Source organism: the organism of the source record quoted next, unplaced genomic scaffold, assembly GCF_019419815.1.
Source record: "Pyrus x bretschneideri cultivar Hongxiangsu unplaced genomic scaffold, Pyrus_bretschneideri_v1 Contig40, whole genome shotgun sequence".
NCBI classification, from domain to species: Eukaryota; Viridiplantae; Streptophyta; class Magnoliopsida; order Rosales; family Rosaceae; genus Pyrus; species Pyrus x bretschneideri.
The window spans coordinates 4,001,015-4,022,859 of record NW_025999724.1 but is presented as its reverse complement, the minus strand read 5'-3'; the positions used below and the strand labels follow the sequence as shown (position 1 = coordinate 4,022,859).

The following is a 21,845-nucleotide window of genomic DNA, read 5'->3' as shown; positions in this document are numbered from 1 at the left end:
ACTGCCATTTATGACTCTGCTACGATGGCTGAATCTGATCTCACCGAAGCATCTGTTGGATGAGCTTATTCATCATAGGAATCCAAAACAATAGACCTATAGTACAAGTGTAAATTACATCAGTTACAGGTAATAAACAAGCACACAATCATGTAGCGCCTGATACTTGGATGAGCTTATTTATCATACTTAAAAATTGGCTCTTGCATCATGAAATCACTTCTAAATTTCTTTAAGCCTTTATGTTATGTACGCTGGTTCATCAAGAACCCACAAGTAAAATCCTTTAAGATGTTGACTAATCACTGCAGATGATTTAAACCAATAGTTCAGTATACAATTGATTTTCTCCTGCAAACCTTCGTCCACTAGTTAAGAGAAAATTAGCCCCTTTATCAGAGAAAATTTTGCAATGCTTAAGCTACCAAAATAAGTGGAATGTCACAAAACTTTTCCCCAATTGGCTGAGAATATAAAGCCCCACATTGTTTTCTATCAATCTAACATTTCAATTTATAAAAATCCTATGCCTTTGCACTTGGTTTTTCTATTAGATGCTGTAGAAGCAACATGATATCAGAACAAGCAGTTCGTCAGGTTTCAGGTCCAATTTTGTAAAACGTGCTCCACATCACAATATAAGGGAGAATATAAATTCATGTGAGCGCATATGTGAGGGGATGTTTTGAGTATATCAATTCTCACATCAGGTATTCTAATGCTTATATTTCAATGTATAAGATTTTAGGACTCCACCTATTGCCCATTGCCTCAACATAATCTTAATAAAAATTTGTGCCAGCAATTCATGATACCAAAAAAATCAGTGTCACTGAGCAGCAAGACAACTTTTCTTTTCACACATAATTTTCTAGAGTAATGTCTTTGCTCTATCATCGTCAATATTCTAACTATTAATTAAGCCACAAACACACTGAAAACAGGGTAAGAACAATGTTGTGGCATTGTCTAACAATACGAATTTTCCAACTAAATTTAGACATTGTACTCTTAATCAAAGGAGCAAAATTGTGACAATGACCAACACCATTAGAGAAACCTAAAGTAAATATCAAAAAGGCATATTCATAACCATTTCTTTCAATACTTCTTAACATACACATATAACCATTGCGACTGAACCTCATTTGTCAACCTCCATAGCTTGGGCGGCTTTAGCCTTATTCAGCGCCGTCATTTTGGTCTTGAACTTGTTCTTGTTCTTGCCTACTTTAAAACCTCCACCCTTCTTTTTCTTCTCATTACCATCAACCTGTTTTACATAATTTAGTTAAAAACAAACTCTCCACGAATGTTTAAATATTCTCAAACATTTTTATATATGCAATTTATTGCTTTCTCTTCATATTCCGTATGTGCCTATGTATAATCTAATTAATTTTTTATGTACTTATATATTATATTTATGCTTTTAGCATAGTGTATGGTTCACATAAGGTAACAAATAAAATACAAAAAATTAATCACACAATAAATAATTTTAGTAAATAACTATAAAAATTCTGATCGAAAATTAGAAATTCTCAAAATTTATAAATATGTACAAATTCCCATTCCAACTTTAATGAAATATATATTTAGATTTAAATTCTTTTGGGTTCGGATCGAAAATTTTAATGAGAAAATCGAAAATTCCATTCCAACTTGTACCCTAGACGAATCAATTTGCGGTTGTTGACTACGGGCTTTCTTCTGTGGCCCAAACAAATGTGCAGTTTCTTGGCCCTTGAAAAATTAATTATCTTTTTGGGCCATAAGCGGTTTCATGTCGTAAAATTATTTTACGAAAATACCACAACCTTCAAGATTACGAAAATACCACAACCTTCCGCTCAGCATGAGGGAGGGAATGTTGGATTGGATCAAGACGCAGAGAGCGGAAGAGCCCAGTAAAAGGTTATTAATTTGGTTCAATCGAGAAGTTTTAATATCGGGGTTTTGGGTTTTTGGAATCTGGGCCGTGCTGTTTCTGTCGATTTCAGCTTTGCCAAGCTACCTCAGGTGCAAGTATTTGATCTCCGAAGTCCCAACATTGCAGACGATTGTAATCCAAAGAGAGACTATAATTTTGGATACAGAAATCGGCCCATTAATCAGGTACTTATAAGGAGGCGAAATAGAATTCCAAATTTCTGGAAAAAGTACGTTTTGATTCTGGTTATTGATGACATGTTTTTTATTTTTCTGTTTAGGGTTCTTTTGATTGCATTGAAATATGGCTGTAATGATCGTTGAATTCCCTCAACTGGGTAGTATCGAATCCTATCGAATTCTACGTGTATGGACTCTGTTTGGATGCTTGCAAAGTTATGTGGGTATTGGAAATTCAGTTTGGAACTGAGAATTTGGAGTTGTTTTCTATGTCGGTTATGAGTTTGATAATTTGAGGCTAAGAAAGAATTAGAGTATACTTATTAAGTTGAGTTAGGAGGATTGCGGTCTCGAAAATTAAGAAGGGTTACTGCTATATAATGGCACTTGCATTTGTTTTGAACCTACAAAATATTTGGCCCTTTTCTGTACTGAAATCCGATGACCTGAAAGTATCGAATGCGTTGGTGCGCAAACTCGGAATACCTGAACGCACGAAACAATTTGTTTACGCAGATCAATAGCCTGAAACTCGGTCTGTAATTTACATACTTTCTGCTCAAAGTTTATCCGAGTGGTCAGCAACGGATGCTGATTGTCTAATTAGGGAGATTAGACCTGATGCTGTCATTGCCCAGGTGGGTCATTCAACTCTGACTGAAATTCAATCCGAAGAAAGTGTATTATGTGATGGTTTTGATAAATCATTTCCCACTTCAACGTTAGCAGTTCTCAAACGATGTTTTTTAGAGAAGGTTAACAAGGAGAGGTATGAAGATATTGCGGGAAACTTGGTTTTACAGGAGATTTTTGGGGTTGGTTTTCATGGACATTTTTTGGCAGCCAAGAGGGTGGCTCAGGAGGTTGGATCATCAGCCAGACTAAGAAGTTCAAGACCATAGTGGCAGTAGTGGATGCTAGTGGCTTAGCAGGTCTTAGAAAACACTGGAACACTCCTGTCCCTTTAGAGGTCAAGGAAATGGTCGGAAAGCTTGTTACTGATTGTGAAGGTGAGGGGGAAATGTCAAATGATACTGACAGGAAAAGACTGCTAACAGATAAACCTTTGGTGGTAGTAGGGGCAAGGGGTAACAGCAGTTTTAGGAGCATCTTCACTCTCCAAAGCTGCGACACTCAAATTTCCTGCTTCAACCTTGATGAAAGTGGTGACTTTCAAGGTTCCAGCTTCACTTAAACTCTTTCTAAGACAAACCCATAAGACGGTGGGATTTGCTCTTAGTAAGACGCTTGGCCCCTCAAAAATGGTAGTTCCAGGTGTCAAATCAACAACTTTACTGAAAGCAACTGCTTCTGCTGAGAAGATCCGAGTAGCTGCCCATAGTGTTATAGGTGCTGCAGAGAAGACTAGGTTTTCAGCCATGAGAACAGCATTCTATCAAATAATGAGGAAACGGCATATTTGGAAAATTGGTGTCCTACCGTGGGCTACCTTTGGGTGTAGTATTGCAACTTGCGCCGGATTGGTTGCGTACGGAGATGGGATTGAATGTGCTGCTGAATCTCTACCTGCAGCTCCATCATTTGCCAGTTTGGGTCCCGGGATTCAAAGTTTACACCTCGCATCTCAGGAAATATCACTGAGAGATAGCATGAAATTACAAAAATCTACTGAGTCCCTCATGTACAGATTGAAGAAAGTCAGAAATCAGTAGTAAGAATGCAATTCTTATCTTATTTGTATAGTAATCGTTGCTCTTTTCAAAGTGGTTGATGGATAAAAGGTAAGACTTCATGGAACTTACTGTAATTGTAGAGTGTATAACAATCTTCGTAGAAAACTGAAAGAAAAAGTGTCTAGAGCAGGGGTTCTTTGTATCGTCATTTGTGTGTTTTCCCTGTTCTGTATTGGGAATCTGTTGCCTATACGCAAATTTTGCAGGACTCTTTTCGAGTTTATTGTAAGTATGACGGTAAATACATTTATATGTGAACAAAGAGTTGTCTCTATATATATTTGAGCAATACACATGCAATCTCACAAACCTAGTACTCCTCTCTCACACGCTTTGGTACTTAGCTTTGATTGCATATTATATATATTGTACTCTGTAACATGTATTAACAAGGTGAATTTCACACTGTCGTAGGCTGTATCATTCATTGTTTTGTGCCTGTTTCTCTTTGCTTTACTGTTTTTTGCTCTGTTTTGGGAGATTCATGTGGTGCCTATTAAGGTTATCGTTTCTGTATAAATATATTTCTCAATTCTTATATAGTGTGTGGTGGTTGTTTGGGCAGCAGGTGCAGTTCATGCACAAGCAAAGGTGGAGGCTGTGTAAATGTAGGGATACCGTCCCAAGAAAAGGTAAGTTAGCGATTTTTCGTCTTGAGTAGAACAAATCCATGTAAACACAGTAATTTTCTGCTTATGGTTTAATTTGTGTTAATATGAAGCTTAACGAACACTGTGTTGATATAGTTAAAAGTAAAATCACATTCGTTGGAGTTCATTTATCTTTGTGAACAACTTTTTCGTACAAGTGATATTGGAATCGAACTCAGGAATTTGCGTGCTAGAATCTCGTTTCAGTTTCTGTTTTTACATGCAGCACATCGTCGAAGACAGAGATCATTCTGGTGGGTTCATGGATTTGTATCTCAACATTTTGTGTCCAAAAGATTCATATATTGACCAACTTCACAAAGATGCTCAACTCAAATTATTTGTATCTACCTGGATTTTCTTTTATTTTTATAGTAATTGTAAGGACAAATCAAGTTTTATTTTTATTGTTATTATTTTTTTCTGAATAAACGATATTACCTACACTAAGAAAGTAAATCGAATATGAGACATTTCACTTATAAGTGAAGATGAATACCGATAAATCGTAGTATTAAGTGACATAATAGATCGAGATTAAATACTAAATCGTACGGGCGCACTTTTTAAGTTTTTGGTATAGAAACGGCGCCGTAACGATTGCAAATGATGAAAATGTCTCAACTTCAGTTGGCAACTTGGCCCCACTCACATTCATTCCAAACAACAAAATTCAATACAAATATCTCACCAATGAACTCCAAACCAATGGCCCAGCTCATTCAAAACAAGGGAAATTTAGTAAGCTGGTCAAAATTTTCACAACTAAATAAATACAAGAATGATTTAATTGTTACTTAGTTTAATATCCTTGACTCTTGTGATGTTTTTGATAGATTAATGCTAGATTTGTTTCTCTATAAATAATAAATAAAAACAAACAGTGTTAGCATCCTCGGATTTTTGAGCCATTTTTTCAACTATCACGTTCTTTTTTCTCTGATTTTTTTCGATTTGGGTTTCGTTTAGAATTCAAATTCTGGGGTTTGTGAGGCAACAAGGTTGGATATTGTGAGGATTTTGATCCGATCAAGAAAGGGAGGATAAAGACGTAGAGTGAAAGAAACCCAGAAAAGGGTTTTGAGCATTGGAGAAGCAGCTGAAAGGTTTAAAAACTTTTGTTTTTGGGTCACCTGAAAAAGTGCTTATTGAGTTTTGGTGCTTATAGCTTTTCTGGTGAGCTGTGAAGGTTTTGCTTGACTGGATTTTGGGTTTTGGTGTTTTCAGCTTCCCCAGGTTGGTTGAGGTACTGAAAGAACTTTTAAAGCTGTTTCTGGTTCATTTCATTATTTTCTAGCACTAGTTTAGTGGATAGAGAGAAAATGCTAATGCCCAAATATATATTTATCGTCGAGTTTATTTTTCGGTCTTATGATTCTAAGGAAATGAGATTCAACAGATAATTTCTATTTCGATAAATTTTCAGGAGGTTTTGAAGTTTAGTGGGCGAGAAGTCAGAGGAATCTGGATTTAGTTGAGGTTGGTTTTCTTTAGAGGCAGAGATTGAAAAAGGGACTTCTGGTTTATATTGATACCGTGGCATTGAGATGGGGGGTCAATGCTTCAAACTCATACCATGTTGCTGGAATTCACAAATGAAGGCAGTGGTTCTTGAAACTCCTGATATTGGTGGGTTAAAATATGTCTTTTCTTGGCTGTTTTGATGTAGAAGCAGATCATATCTGATGCTTGTGGATGGTTCTCCTTTAATACAGATAATGAGGAGAAGAGTGAGGTTGATAACTTACCTGCATTTCGTGAATTCACATTTGAGCAACTTAAAAATGCAACATCTGGTTTTGCCGTGGAGTACATTGTGTCTGAGCAAGGAGAGAAGGCAGCAAATATTGTTTACAAAGGGAAACTTGAAAATCAGAAGAGAATTGCTGTTAAGCGCTTCAATAGGATGGCCTGGCCCGATGCTCAGCAATTTGTGGTAGGCATACTTTTATGTATCATAAAACTCTAATCCAGATGCTTTGGTGACGAAAACTAGTCTACATTTTCTGCAGAACTATTGTTTCTATCTTTATGTTTTCATTTGCCCCAACTGCAGGAGGAAGCAAGATTGGTCGGTCACCTCCGCAACCATAGATTGGTCAATTTGCTTGGTTGTTGTTGTGAAGGTGATGAAAGGTTGCTTGTGGCGGAATATATGCCCAATGAAACACTTGCAAAGCATCTTTTTCATTGTAAGGCTTGCTCCTTTACTAGGTTTTTGGTTACTGATCTATGTTGTACTCATTTTTATGGTTGGATATCGGATCCATTTGGTCTTGCAATTGCCTTGCTTAATAGTTTCACTTTGGGTTTTCATTCGAAAAGGATATATTAGAATATTAAGCATCACATTTATTTTAGAAATGAGGGTCACATATTATGTTAGAACTTCAAACTATAAATGTCTCTCTTCTGGTATAATTTATCACTTCTTCGCCCTGAATTCCATCGCCAAATTTTACTTTAAGAGATGTTGGTGTGGGGATCTACATTGAGACAACGGTTGAGGGTTATTACTCCCTCCCCCCTTTAGGGTGTTAGAAACTTTTGTTAATACTGACTTTCGTTTATAGCACAGGTTCATGTTTGACAACTGAGTGGTCTTGTTTCAGTTTTGCCATCTTCTCAAATTTCGCTAATGTTTCTGCTGATGAGTACTGTGCTGTTGTTTAGTGGAAAATAACTTTACTACCTTCTTGAATCATCAGGGGATACACAGCCTATGAAATGGGTAATGCGATTAAGGGTTGTGTTACATCTTGCACAGGCTCTAGAATACTGCACAAGTAAGGGGCGTGCGCTTTATCACGACCTTAATGGTTACAGAATTTTATTCGATGAGGTAACTATATTTTGACTCCATCTGTTTGGTATCCTTTCCTAAGGATATTCTAATTGTATTCGTTTACTTTATTCATTACAATTTTTCAGGATGGCAATCCTAGAATATCCACCTTCGGACTGATGAAAAATAGTAGGGATGGGAAGAGTTATAGTACAAATCTGGCATTTACTCCTCCTGAATATATTAGGACTGGTAGGTAGATCATGAAAAACAAAGTGGCGTTTTTCTCCAAACAACTCATCCAAGCTTATGATTTACTTGACAAGCATCCTTTAAGTATGTAGTTCAGCAATTATTATACACTGCACATCCCTTATCTTGCAGGGAGAGTAACACCAGAAAGTGCAATATATAGCTTTGGGACTCTCTTGATTGATCTTCTCAGCGGAAAGCATATCCCGCCTAGGAATTGTTCCAGTGGTGAACGGAACAAAAATAAAGAAAAAACCATTTGTAGGAAAAGATAAATTAGGTAAACTCTTGTAAAGATGTAATGATTACTCTTTTACCTAAGATAAAATATAGTTTACTTTCAATTGTTTAAGTGATTGTTCGAGTGGTGAACAGAAGAAAAATAAAGAAAAAACCATTTGTAGGAAAAGTTAAATTAGGGAAACTCTTGTAAAGATCTAATGGTTACTCTTTTACCTACAATAAAATATTGTTTACTTTCAATTGTTTTGAAATCTGCGTGAGAAGTTATCCTTCTTAGGATATGTAAACACAAAGTAAGTAAATGTATTCATATGGTGGTTGATCATTATGTGCCAGGCCCTAGACCTGATTCGAGACAGAAATCTTCAGATGCTGACAGATTCGTGCTTGGAAGTACAGCTTTCTAATGATGATGGTACTGAGTTGGCACGCTTGGCTTCACGATGTTTACAATCTGAACCCCGAGAGCGACCAAATCCAAAGTCATTAGTTGCTTCTTTGACTCCTCTTCAGAAAGAAACCGAGGTTAGTTCTTTTTCCTCTGTTTCTCTAATTAAGCATTCTATTTCCAACTTTACCTGGGGAGCATAGTTTGACTGTTTAAAATCTTCACACAACTGTTTCTAGATCTATATCTTGGGGCAGTCTTGTAAGCAATATATTCATATGTTGTCTTCTTTTCACCGAACTCAATATGAGCTAATGGTGTAAGCTCGTATTTACTGATTCATTATTTGTTAATACTGAACCTTGTACCAAGCGGAAGTATTTGAAAAATTGGGAAAGGGATATGACTCTAATTTGTTATTAGTGAGGACTTGAGAGAGCTACACTTTTGTTTAGTGCCTTTCATGGTGAATGATACTGTGTAAAATATCAATCTCTTATGCCCCAAAATTGAGGGTAGTTAATTACAAGGGTTTTCAGTGATACCGTACTTGTTGGGTGCCAATTAGAAGCACTTAGATCTGCACCATCGTAGTAGTTTAATCATATATAGATGCTTAACATGATGCTGGTAGCTGTATCCTGGACTTCCTTTATTCTTTTTGCTCACCTCTGCAGGTTCCTTCTTCTGTTTTGATGGGTATCCCACACGGTACCTCCTGGTCTTCTCTTTCACCACTCGGCGAAGCCTGCACAAGAAGGGATTTGACTGCTATACATGAGATCCTAGAGAGTATCGGCTATAAAGATGATGGAATGACAAATGAGGTTCTATATTTGCTTAATTAATGGAGAAAAATCCAAGTTGTGTTGTGTACATATTTAGCCTTCTCAATAGTTTGGTTGTGTTACTGAAACATTTTCTCTCTTACATTCCACTACAGCTCTCGTTCCAAATCTGGACTGACCAAATGCAGGAATCATTAGATTCAAAGAAAAAGGGGGATTCTGCTTTTAAGCACAAGGACTTCAGAACCACGATTGAGTGTTATTCACAGGTTAGGTTCTTATTATGATACTTGTGGGAAATTCTGAGTAGAGGTTTGGTAAGAGTTGCTTTCATGTTCATACCGATATCCGAATATGACCTTCAATAGGATGTTCATTATCTGACCTGTTAAAATAAATTTACTAGCACAGCTTCGTACGAAGTTTGTTTGGCGTTACATCTTATCTTCTAATTCTTGATAGAAGAAACGAAATTGGTAGTTTAAGGTACCTTAAGAGTATCTGAACCTAGTAACTCTACTTGCATGACCAATAAAAAAGAAAAAACTGAAAGAAAAAAAAAATTATTAAATCCTGAATTGCTGCTTTCTCTGCATTTGTTATCGTTGCCAATTCTTTTATTTTGCTTGCAGTTCATTGATGTTGGAACGATGGTTTCTCCAACAATTTTTGCCCGGCGTAGTTTGTCTTATCTCATGAGTGACAAGCCTCAGAAAGCTATAAACGATGCAATGCAAGCACAAGTAGTTTCCCCAGTTTGGCACATTGCGTGTTATCTTCAGGCTGTTGCCCTTTCGGCCCTTGGAATGGACAGTGAAGCTCAAGCAGCACTTAAGGAGGGTACTACGCTTGAATCCAAAAGGAGTAAAGCAGGTGGACAAAAGTGAAAATCTAGGCCGGTCGACCAGCTGCCCAGTTTTCCACTTCTTTCGGTTTGGCTCTTGGCATATATGGCGTCGATCGATCATAAGGTTTAAGACCACTGGAGCCAAAGCTTCATCATTTGCATGGGATTAGATTTTGGTCATTTTCCTTGTATTTGAATTGTTTTATTTGATTTGCTTTCTTATGTGTCAATTCGAGTATATGAATTCCTTTGACAAAATAGAAAGCAAAAATAGAAAGTTTGTTAAAAACAGTGGTAGGGAGGAAATCGTTCAGAAGCTTTATAATTTGTGTACAGAAAGCATATAGGATTCCTACTTGGATAAATAAATGATAATTATTAGTTTTTCAAACGTCGTCTTATCGTTGTCAGACATTGATATAAATTACTACTTGGATAAAAATTAAAAATAAAAAGTTAACTCTTTGTTCAAAAATGGGTAATGTACAAAAAAACTACCTCAACTATTGGTATCACGACACTTTCATACCTCATCTTTTAAATTTGACAATGTCATACCTCATCTTATGAATTTGTATCAATGTCAGGCCTCTATCAGTTTTTATGTTACTTTTTCTGTTAAATGCTGACGTGGCCAGAAACATAACTCATTTTTATTTAAAAAATAAAAAAATATTAAAAAATTTAAAAACAAAAACAAAAAAAAAAATAAAAAAACAAAAAACAAAAAATCAAAAAAAACCTATCAACCTGTGTCCCCCTCCCCAAAAACCCAGATCCCCTTCTCTGAGTTCTCCCCCACCCAACCATCTCTCTCCTCTCTCTCGCCTCTCTCTCTTCTCTCTCCTTATAAGCTGTATCCCTAAGATCCCAAAACCCAGAAACCATTCCCACTCGAGTCATCACCGCCAGCGAGCTCTCAATCCTCTAAGCCGACGATCGCTGATTAACCCTAGACCTTTCCTCGCCACTCCCGTTGGCATCAGAGCTCTCCTTCTGGCACCACAGGTGCTTCTGGTTCCCCCACTTCAAATACCATGGCAAGTTGAAATTGTGTAGAGGCTTCGCCCTCTCAGAACCCATCGCCATGGACTTCACCTCCATTCTCTCCTCCTCATCCGACCCGCCTATATACACCATTTATCGGAAACTCATACCAAAGAGAGCCACTCTCAGATCACAACTCTCTCTCTCTCTCTCTCTATTTCTCGGCCTCCTCTGATTTTCTCGGAAAATCTCATAATTTTCTGGGAAAAACAGAGAGTTTTTCTATTGGGATTGTTGTTGTTGTTATTGTTTTGTTTTTCTCCCGCAAATCGCCGGAGGGGCAGACTCTGGGAGCGAGGAGGAGAATGAAATATTGTTGTGGAGGTTGTGGCTAGCGTTAGGGTTTGGGGGCGATTGGGGGTTGTGGCTGTCATTGCTGGAGTCAACGACAAAGGTAGGGTTGTCGTCGGTGGGATCGGAGAGGAAGGTTGGGGGGAGGGGGGACGGGTGGGAAGGATTTCTGGGTTTTGGGATTTTAGGTTGCAGGGAGAGAGAAGAGAAAGAAGCGAGAGAGAGAGAGAGAGAGAGAGAGGAGAGAGAGAGGGTTGGGTGGGAAAGAACTCAGATAAGGGGATCTAGGTTTTTGGGGAGGGGGACACGGGTTGATGGGTTTTTTTCTGGTTTTTTTGTATTTTTTTTTAAACTTCTAATATTTAATTAATTTTTTTAAATAGTTAATTAATTTTTTTAATAAAAAAATGGGTCTCGTCTCTGGCCACGTTAGCATTTAACAGAAAAACTGACGGATGTCTGATATTGGCACAAATTCGTAAGATGAGGTATGACATTGTTAATTTTAAAAGATGAGGTATGAAAGTGTCGTGACACCAATAGTTGAGGTAGTTTTTTGTACTTTACCCTTCAAAAATTTATGACGAACAAAACAATCATATACAGTCTAGAATTAACTGAATTTCTTTAGTAAATATCATGATACTAAACATATACTGCAAAAAGGTCTTGATGAAGTAAAAGTAGCAATAAACTTCTTACAAATAAGTAACACTAACAAATCATCTGCCAAGGAGATGTAGTGGTAAAGTTCTTTATTATGACAACTCAATACTTGAAAACTTAAAACAGATAAGGCCCATGAAGCTCTTCTAATGAAGTAAACCCTTATGTGTTGTCTCAGGAGACGTTGAAAATAAAAGTAGACAAGCACATGTAAAACTTTACAAAGAGATGCATGCATATAGCTTAATTTAAGAAAGAAAAGTAAAATCACATTTATATACCATTGCTTAATTGAAGTGCCGCTTAATCAAAATCACCCTCACATAAAGCCAATCATTCAAGACATTCAAGAAGCTGAAGTACGAGTATCTCCATGGCTTGATGAAAATTAGGTTGCCACAAAATCCCCAAAATCCAATAATAAAACCAAGCGTCATGCTAATGTAAAATCCCCATGTTATAGGCTCATCCTTTTCTTCTGCATTGCTTGAGATCACGGTTTCATGTTGATCATCACACATCTTTTGAATTAGAGGTCCGCACAGTTGAGGATTTTCAGCATAATTAGAGGGATCAGATAGACCCAGACGTGTGAGAAATATGCATTGCATGACAAAGTTAAATCTCACCGTTCGTTACAATCCAAAGGCTGATACGAGAAGAAAATAATCACGGATGGGAAATGTGGACATGTGTCTTTAACAAAACACCAAAAAAAAAAAAAAAAAAAAAACCCCAGAAATTTGTTTTTGTTATGAATAATGCTAGAGAAAACAATATTTTAAAACAAATTATATGGTAGAAAATAAACACGGTAATCAAAACTTAACTAATAATTCAATTATTAACAATCATATCATTTGGTTAGTAAATTTGGTTTAAAAATTTGGTCTCTCTAGCATTATCCGTTTGTTATCATGGGATGGTTTGTGGTTTGGATTAACCTAAAATGAGATCTATTTTTACTCCGTAATTAAATATTAAATCCAATAGTGAATCATCATATATTTCTTGGTCACTAAGTAACCAAGAGAACATTTTTGGATTTTGGGTATCTAAATTTTATTCAATAAATCATAAGATGAACACACATTATATGTTTATTTCCTATGTTTTCATTATGTTTTAATATTTTATAATTTATAAGCTTGCACTTGTTCATACGCTAATAATAAATTTACTTAAAATCGCCTAAGCGCTAGGCCCAACTCGTCACTCAAGTAGCGCCTAACATCTTTTTAAAATCTTGGCAAGAGCACAATAATTCCCCCATCTTAAAAACAATTACAATCAAGATCAAGACGCAGAAACACAATTAATCAAGAATTCATCGCCTTTGCCCCTATTAAGTCGAGTTTTGAAAAGTCAAAATATGTCGAATTTTTTTTTTCAATCGTGCAAGTTAGTCGAAATTTCGAATGGTAGTGATCTCGCAAAGTCTTTTCATATGTAACAAGTCTATTAACCTGACCTATGTGATCGGGCAAACTTTTGTAAGACTTGTGTGGAAAATATCAGCCATTAGAACCAGATTGTGCGGCCAAAATAAATTTAAAACTTTTTCATTTATTTTCTACGCGCAATGAAGCGTCTTTCTTTTGCCCGTTTCTCTTGTTCCTTCGTATTCTTTCTTTACTCATGAGTTCAGTTTAATACGATTTGATTTTTGTCAAAACTGAAGTTAGTATTATTGAAATATTTCACATCAATCGTATGTATGATAAAAGAAGAATTTAAATATCCTAACACACTTTAACTAATGCTGAGACATTTTGTGATAAAATTTCATACCTGACGGATTGTGCATATGATAATTAATTGCCAAGTTGGGAATAATATCGGTGTTGCTAGAGTGGACATTTAGCTCATCTCTTCAATAATTCTACATGATACCAGAGCCAATGAGCGGGCCTGTACTGCCACATGATGGTTGGTTCCCCTTGGCCCCACGTGATGATGGTGGGTCCCTTGACCCTGCATGTGAGGTAAGTCCTCTTAGCTCCATGTGGTATATGTGATCCATAAATTTGGTCCAACGTGAGGGAAGTGTTGAAATATCACACATCAACTGTATTTTTGACAAAATAAGAGTTTAAATATCTTAACCCCACATCTAACGGATTATGCAGGTGGTAATTACCAAGTTGAAGACAATATCAGTGTTGTTGGAATGGGCCTTTGGCCCATCTATCTGATAATTCTACATGGTATCAGAGTCAAGAGTGGGCTTGTACTGCTACATGATGGTTGTGAACAATATCAGTGTTGTTAGAGTGGGCATTTGGCCCATCTCTCTGATAATTCTACAACTATTTGGTTCGGTCGAGTTTGAATTTTTTTTTTTTTAATTCATAAAAAAAATAAACAGAAGTAATTCGGTTTGGCCAATTTCAGTTTGGTTTTGATGATGCGGCGTTAAGATTAGATTAATATCCCACACGCACAGTACTTCCTGTTCTTCTCTTCACTACACCACAAACCACTTTCTATAGCATTCAATAAATATATGCATAAGCTAAAAATATGCATCTAAGCATTCTCCGTCGTTTGATTAACTCCACCCTTACTTAAACCCAATCGATCGTTTACAACATTTAAGAACTTGAAATATGCACATCTCCATGACCTATTGAATATTAATTTGCCACAAACGCCCCAAAATCCAACAACAAACCCGATCCCCTTACTGATGTAAAAATCCTCTCTATGCATCCAATGCAGGGATTGCAGTACGAGCATGTTCTTTAGAGTCAAATTAAGACCAAGAACCACAATTACTTAGGAAAGCAAAATAATTCCACTTGATAAATCAAGTACCAAGAGCATCTCCCATACCGTCTTCATATTTGAGGATTTCTTTGAGATATTTGGTGATTTCTTATATACTGAGATACCTTGAGACCTGTATTCCGGTTCATTAGAAGACATTTGTCCCTATATTTAGGTGATGGGTAATCCTAAGGAAACCAAATTTGCAAACCAAATGATGTGGTTGTTGATAATTGGATTATTATTTTTAGTGTTGATTAACTTGCTTATTTCTTATTGGTAACACATTTGGTTTGCAAATTTAATTTAAAATTTTGGTCTCCCTAACATTACCCTTAGGAGATATGGGGATATGAGGACTCTATTTATTGTCCCCATTGAAGATGCTCACTTTACAATAATTCCATTAAACAACATGATTGATAAAGTGAGACTTTTTGATGCCCCATTGAAGAAGCTCGCATTACAATAATTCCACAAAACTACTTTCTTTTTATTCACCAAGGTATTAAAAATCCTAGTGTAAAGCCCCTTTAACCTATAAAAATAATTTTAGCAAGACCGTAATTTTCAAAAGTGATTATCTTTTTAAGTGAACCACTGAATCTAGGATGAAAGTTAATCCCTTTAAAACTGAGGCACTCAACACACGCTTCAGTAGTAGGTGAGATGTTATGGTTAAAAAATAAATATTATTTGAACAAGTGCTTACACCAGAATTATTGGCCTTGAATTTAGGGCTACATCTAACTTTTCTAATTCAAGCAATATTCTAATCTAAACTAAATTATAGGAAGGGAAATTCGAACTTCGGGTGCAAGTTCAAGGGGGAGCATATTGCTCTAACCAACTTGGCTACACCCAGGTATGGTGGGACGACAAATGGCTTAAGTTAGGGGAAAAGGATCCTCTCCGGATCCATTTTGTGGGGATCCTAAGCATCCTAACCGTTCATCGTACATCAAGCAGACAATTTTCGTCAGATACTATTTGTGTTTAATTTTAAATAATAAAAGTCAAATGATTTCTGACCGCACGATACACAATGAATGGCTAAGATGTAGGGATCCCCACAAAGTGGATTGGGATCCAATTCCTAAGTTAGGGACATTGTTAGATTGTGAATGAATATGACAGTGTCTAGTTGTTTTCCTTACGAAAAGAGTGATTCAATGGACACTCGAGAATTGTCTCTGGGCACCCAAGAATGGTTTATGAACAACTAAGAATTTGTCGTTATAGTTGGGTGTCCGCAGAATCACCCTTATGCAGAAGAATATATTTACAGAGGGAGAGGAATATCCAACTTTTGGGGGTCACTGTCGATTGTTAAAAGCCTCTTCTGCAACTGGATCTGCAAGGGAAAGAAACATGGCAGCAGATGGCTTACCTTGGTCTGGGTTTGCATTTGAGACTCGACACACTGCAACTGTTTTAAGTTGATGTCCCTAGCAGATGTCTGGTCCGACGTCCAGATAATAGTACCATCCATGTCTCCAGTGAAGATACTAATCAAACAGCCTGTCTTTCTATATTGCTGACATAAATTTTAGTTCATCAAATCATTACATCCATTCAAATATTACAAATTTAAAACATCCATTGATCCCATTTGAAGAATCAAGGTGAATAACCATTCTAATGAAATCATCAATGAAATCCCCCTTTTTTTATATATATAATGGGGTAGGATTAATATTTTCTGCTAGCAATCACAGTCTAAGATAACAGAACGATTACAGAACTGTTTCTTTGCTGCCATTAGCTCAAAATGCCTCCTTTGTTATTCCATAGTAGACTGGTTCTTCGCCTACAAATATAATGAAATTCAAGAAAAAAGCAGACCCACCAACAATATATGTCCCTTGAGTCTGACCATCTTCACCCCGCTGCTTCTCACTGGCCACACCTGATGGAAACTTAGTTTCTGATGGCTTCCCAAAAGCCCTTGTATCTTGGAGCTTTTCAGCTGGTGCATTCTTACTTCTTGTTGCCGAAACTGTTTCTGCCGTCATCTGTTTGCAAAGTTCCATCAGAAGCTTCACATCTGCAATTGGCAACATACATGATCATAAGCACATCCCATGATCAATCCATAAAAAGTCACTTTCTACTTGTCCGTCAAAAGGCAAGTAACAAACAACATCTCATGCAATTGGCTCCGTCAAAAAGCCTTGAACTCAAAAGTGTCCAAAGGGATACAAAAACTGGAGAAAAGGCATACATGGAGCTCAAGAAACTCAGGACAGAACCATGCGTCAACATAAGAAGATGAGTGAGACAGATATCTCCTCGTAAAGGAAGCAAAAGGCCATCAGAATGCTACTAACAATATCTAGTATTGGGTGGCCAACAATAAAATTATCACAAACTGAGTTTCAAGGGTGAAACTCAATATGATCATTCACATGATAGATTAATAAACCAAGTTAGCATGTCAAGGAAAGTCGGGAGTCATAACCATAGCATTAATAAACCATTTGCGTTAAGATTAACAAATCAGGTCAGATTTAATAATCCATCTGAATGCTACTAACAACATTCTAGGATTGCGTGGCCAACAATAAAACTATCACAAACTGAGTTTCAAGCGTGAAACTCAATATAATTATTCACCCGACAGATTAATAAACCAAGTTAGCACGTGAATGAAAGTCGGATGTCATCATAAGCACCGCATTAATAAACCACTTATTTTAATATTAAAAAATCAGCTCAGGTTTATCATACAACTCAAGGGATAACTATATGTCATTGTGTGAAAAGATGAAAACAAAATCTTGATGAGCTTACATTCTTGAATTTCTTCGGATGGCTTGCATGTTCCAAAGTCAGGGGTCTGGAGAACCTTCAAGATAACAAAAGACAAGAAGTTACTATAAAAACACTAGTACGCAGTGCTCTCTTGATTGGGATTTGGTAAGGTGTGCAGAGATGTTTATCAGGTTGGATTCAATCTGTCAAATATATTTATCTGCTGCAATTGCAGCAGGGTTTTATATACAGCTTTAATACATACGCATGCTAATAAACAAAGCACATACACATGCTAATAAACTAAGCACATACGCATGCTAATAAACAAAGCCACTGCAAGTGGCATCCTTTACAGCTTTACTACATACCTATGCTAATAAACAAAGCCACTGGAAGTGGCGCTGTCCACTATGCATAAACATACAATTCTTAACTTGGGAATATGCTTTCAATCTGTAAAGCACAGTGAATGATGGTAGGTACATACACCCATGCTTGTGACAGGGATTCTGCACTGCATGTGGAGCATCAGTACACCCATGCTTGTGACTGGGATTCTGCATTGCATGTGGAGCATCAGATCATGGGTTAACAGCCCCCCGCAAGCGAACAGGTGGGGGAACAACTGGAAGCTTGGAGACAAGAAAATTAAATCGTGAAGAAGAGAGGCCTTTAGTAAAAATGTCAGCAAGCTGGTCTTGAGAACACACATAACTTACTACGAGCTGTTTGCGAACCACCTTTTCACGAACATAATGGTAGTCGACCTCCAGATGCTTAGTGCGCGAGTGGAAGACTGGATTGGACGCCAGGGCAATTGAGGAGATGTTGTCACACCAAATGGTTGGTGGAACCAAAGTTAAATGAAGATCTTTGTAGAGAGACCTTAACCATGATAATTCTGCAGCAGTATAAGCTAACTGGCGATACTCCGCTTCTGCACTCGAACGTGAAACGGTCTTCTGCTTCTTTGAACTCCAGGAGACAAGATTAGAACCCAAATAAACACAGAAACCACCTGTAGAATGACGAGTATCAGGGTTGCCAGCGTAATCTGCATCCGAATAAGCTGTCAACGTAGCAGTTCCTGGTTGATACAGTAAGCCATGATTATATGTAGCTTTTAGATACCGAAGAATTCTCTTGACTGCCATCCAGTGTGTGTTTTTCGGGGAATGCATAAACTGGCACACTTGATTCACAGCGTAGGACAGATCAGGTCGTGTGATGGTGAGGTACTGGAGCGCCCCCACAACACTGCGATACATATCTGGTTTGCCGTAAGGATCGCCAATATGAGCACTCAGTTTCTGACCAGACGACACAGGAGTAGAAATAGGTTTGGCATCTGTGAATTTTGTGCGAGTGAGGAGATCCAGTGCATATTTAGACTGACACAGATGCATGGCATCACCATTATACTTTACTTCAATGCCTAAGAAATAACTGAGCGGTCCCAAATCTTTCATTTGAAACAAACTACCAAGTTTCTGAATCAAATGAGCCACCTAGCGTGGATTGTTCCCTGTTATAAGAATGTCATCGACATAAATTAACAGAATAATATATACACCCTGCCTGTCAAACACAAAAAGGCTATAATCACACGTAGATTCCTCAAACCCTAGTTGAAACAAGAAATCAGAGAACCGTTGAAACCAAGCCCTGGGCGCTTGTTTGAGACCATAAAGAGATCGATGTAGCTTACATACATGATGAGGAAACTGGTTGTCAATGAAGCCTGATGGTTGTCTCATGTAAACATGTTCATTTAAATATCCATGCAAAAACGCATTCTGCACATCAAGTTGGCGTACAGGCCACTTCTTTGACACAGCAAGACTCAACACGAGTCGAATGGTGCTATGCTTTACCACAGGGCTGAAAGTTTCGGTGTAATCCACACCAGCTTTCTGATGAAAACCATTGGCAACTAATCGAGCTTTATGACGCTCTAGAGTGCCATCAGCGTGACGTTTAATTTTAAACACCCATTTGTTGGGTAGCACATTCATTGTAGAATTGTACGGAACTAAGCTCCAAGTTCCATTTCTTTGTAGTGCATTAAACTCCTGCGCCATAGCTTCTCTCCACGCCTGATGTTTGACTGCCTGACTGAAACAGGTAGGCTCAACAAGAGAGTTATCAAGTGCAACATGCATAGCATATTTTGGATTTGGTTTGAGAACCCCTAATTTAGACCGTGTAGTCATAGAATGTCCAGTATCACTAGGGACAGTGGGTTGCACACGATGTTCAGTTACTAAAACTTGCTCATTTGATGATAGTGAGGGTCCTATAGAAAGGTTAGGGTCTAAAGGTGGGTTGAGCTGGGATACAGGTTCAACCATGGATGGTGGAGTAGTGGGTAATGGAAAGTTAGTTAAGATATGAGGGAAAAAATTGTTACCTTGTTTGTCGACACTGTCAGAAGGAGATGTGAGTCCCTTAAAAGGGAATGAGTCCTCGTCGAATAGAACATGGCGAGACAAATAAACTCGTCTTGTGGTCATGTCCAAGCATCTGTATCCTTGATGGTTCAAAGAATATCCAAGAAAAACACAGGACTTTGATTTTGGTTGTAACTTGTTTTGCGTGTATGGTGTTAGCCATGGAAAGCAACGGCAACCAAACACCTTCAAAAACTCATAATTGGGTTTTCTTTGAAATAATTTCTCAAACGGAGATGTATCAAATAATACACGAGTAGGTAATCTGTTTATTAGATATGTGGCAGTTGAGCATGCATCAAACCAAAACGAAGTTGACATGAAAGACTGAGCAAGCATAACCATGGCAGTTTCGACAATATGTCGATGTTTTCGTTCAGCTAAACCATTTTGTTCAGGATGTTTAGGGCAAGAAAAACGTTGAGAAATACCATGAATATCAAGAAACCTTTGAAAAGAATGATTCTTATATTCACCACCTTCATCACATTGAAGAGTTTTTATGGATTGGTTAAACATATTTTCAACTTTAGCTTTAAACTTCACAAATATCGCAAAAACTTCAGATTTTTGTTTCATGGGAAAAATCCATGAATATCGCGAATAATCATCCACAAACAACAAATAATAACGAAAACCTTCGTTAGAAGGAATTGGAGAACACCACACATCTGAATGAATAAGTTGCAAAGGAAAATGAGACCTAGACTCTGACGAGTGGAAAGGTAATTTAGTACTTTTACCTAGAGGACATGACTCACAAAAGCGTACATCAGAGGTACCATGAATTGGTACCAATTTATTTGAAATTAAAAACTTGATTATTGGTTTTGCAGGATGGCCAAGGCGTGCATGCCACTTTTGAACCGACACTCGAACTCCCACACATGCAGTAACAGAATGCTTACGACAGCCACTGCCATTTGGAAATGGGTACAACCCATTCTCACATCTCCCTCGGAAAAGCGTCTTCCGTGTCTTGAGATCCTTTACAAGGAAAACATGGGGAAAAATAAGTAAGTAACAATCATTATCTAGGGTAAACTGATGAGCAGAAAGGATATTAGTGGAGGCAGTTGGGCAATGAAGAATGTCACGTAAAACAAATGAGCAAGATTTAGTTTGAAGTTTACTGGAACCATAATGTGCAATTGAGATGCCCGTGTGATTACCTACACCTCCTACTCCTTCATTCCCGTGATACTCTTTTGGATTGGCGAGATTCTGAATGTCAGGAGTAATGTGTGCATTGGCTCCTGTGTCTAGGAGCCAAGAACCATTCTGCTGTTTGTTAAGAGTAATTGGTGAAGAAGTCATGGCCGAGAGTCGTTTGGCCGGAATTCGTCCTTCAAAGGCAGTGTTCATGCGCTGGTAGCAATCCAACGCAGGATGACCTGGTTTACCACATATTTGACACACAATTCTATCACCACAAGAAACAAACCTTTCGCCAGTACCTTGATTATTCTGTGAAGCATTGTAATGGCGAGGATTGGGACCTCGTTGAGCACCACCACGATGTGAGTAGTTCCCGCGTCCACCACCACGGGAACGACCACCCCCACGTCCTCGAGAAGCCACAAAGGCATTAACAGTGGCTCCTTCAACCAACGGAACATTGTGTTCCACCATTCTCCTTTCTGTTGTCAGCAGCAAGGATTCAAGGGCAGGATAAGTGATAGGGTTGTCACGAGCTTGTGCTGCACTCACAGTCATCTCATACGCTGGTCCAAGATTATTCAACACAATCTGGACCAGATCATCATCACTCACAGGTTGCCCAGCAAGAGCAAGATTGTCAGCAATCGCATTTATGCGATCAAGGTAATCCGCCACAGAGAGATCACCTTTTTTGGTCTGCAACAATTCATTCCGTAGAAACAAAATACGATTCTGAGACGTGGATGCATACCTTTGCTCCAGAGCTTCCCAAGTAGCTCGAGCAGTTCTTTTGCTTGCCACCACAGACAAGACAGACGCATTCAGAGATCCATTAATCCAGCTAAGGATCATTTGATCCTGTTGCACCCACGTTGTGTACGCAGGATTCACGGTTGTCAAACCAGCAACATGTTTTGGGGGACACACCAAGGTGCCATCAACATA

At 37.9% G+C, this 21,845-nt stretch overlaps 1 protein-coding gene, 1 long non-coding RNA gene and 1 pseudogene across 8 annotated transcripts in view; 2 read left to right on the top strand and 1 right to left on the bottom strand.

Moving 5' to 3' along the window:
• LOC103932526 (serine/threonine-protein kinase BSK3-like) overlaps positions 1-10,150 on the top strand; it is a 92,460-nt gene extending 82,310 nt beyond the window's left edge. For 4 of the 7 annotated variants that reach the window (XM_048566068.1, XM_048566065.1, XM_048566066.1 and 1 more), the window contains exons 5-12: positions 5,883-6,085; positions 6,172-6,392; positions 6,513-6,648; positions 7,165-7,298; positions 8,073-8,261; positions 8,802-8,951; positions 9,068-9,181; positions 9,545-10,150. In XM_048566068.1, the coding sequence (XP_048422025.1) occupies positions 6,004-6,085; positions 6,172-6,392; positions 6,513-6,648; positions 7,165-7,298; positions 8,073-8,261; positions 8,802-8,951; positions 9,068-9,181; positions 9,545-9,799 (1,281 nt within the window). In that variant the 5' untranslated portion in view covers positions 5,883-6,003 and the 3' untranslated portion in view covers positions 9,800-10,150. Of the gene's footprint in view, positions 1-5,161; positions 5,703-5,882; positions 6,086-6,171; positions 6,393-6,512; positions 6,649-7,164; positions 7,299-7,387; positions 7,494-7,625; positions 7,707-8,067; positions 8,262-8,801; positions 8,952-9,067; positions 9,182-9,544 lie in introns of those variants that run through there. The other 3 variants (XM_048566070.1, XM_048566069.1, XM_048566067.1) reach the window with 3 other exon arrangements.
• On the top strand, positions 1,857-4,979 carry LOC125469113 (annotated as a pseudogene).
• Positions 10,151-16,038: 5,888 nt separating the features above from the next.
• On the bottom strand, positions 16,039-17,319 carry LOC125469123. Its single transcript, XR_007251449.1, has 2 exons — positions 16,757-17,319; positions 16,039-16,579 (listed from the first exon to the last, which is right to left on the bottom strand). It is a non-coding gene; the product is annotated as an uncharacterized LOC125469123 (long non-coding RNA).
• Positions 17,320-21,845: the final 4,526 nt, after the last annotated feature.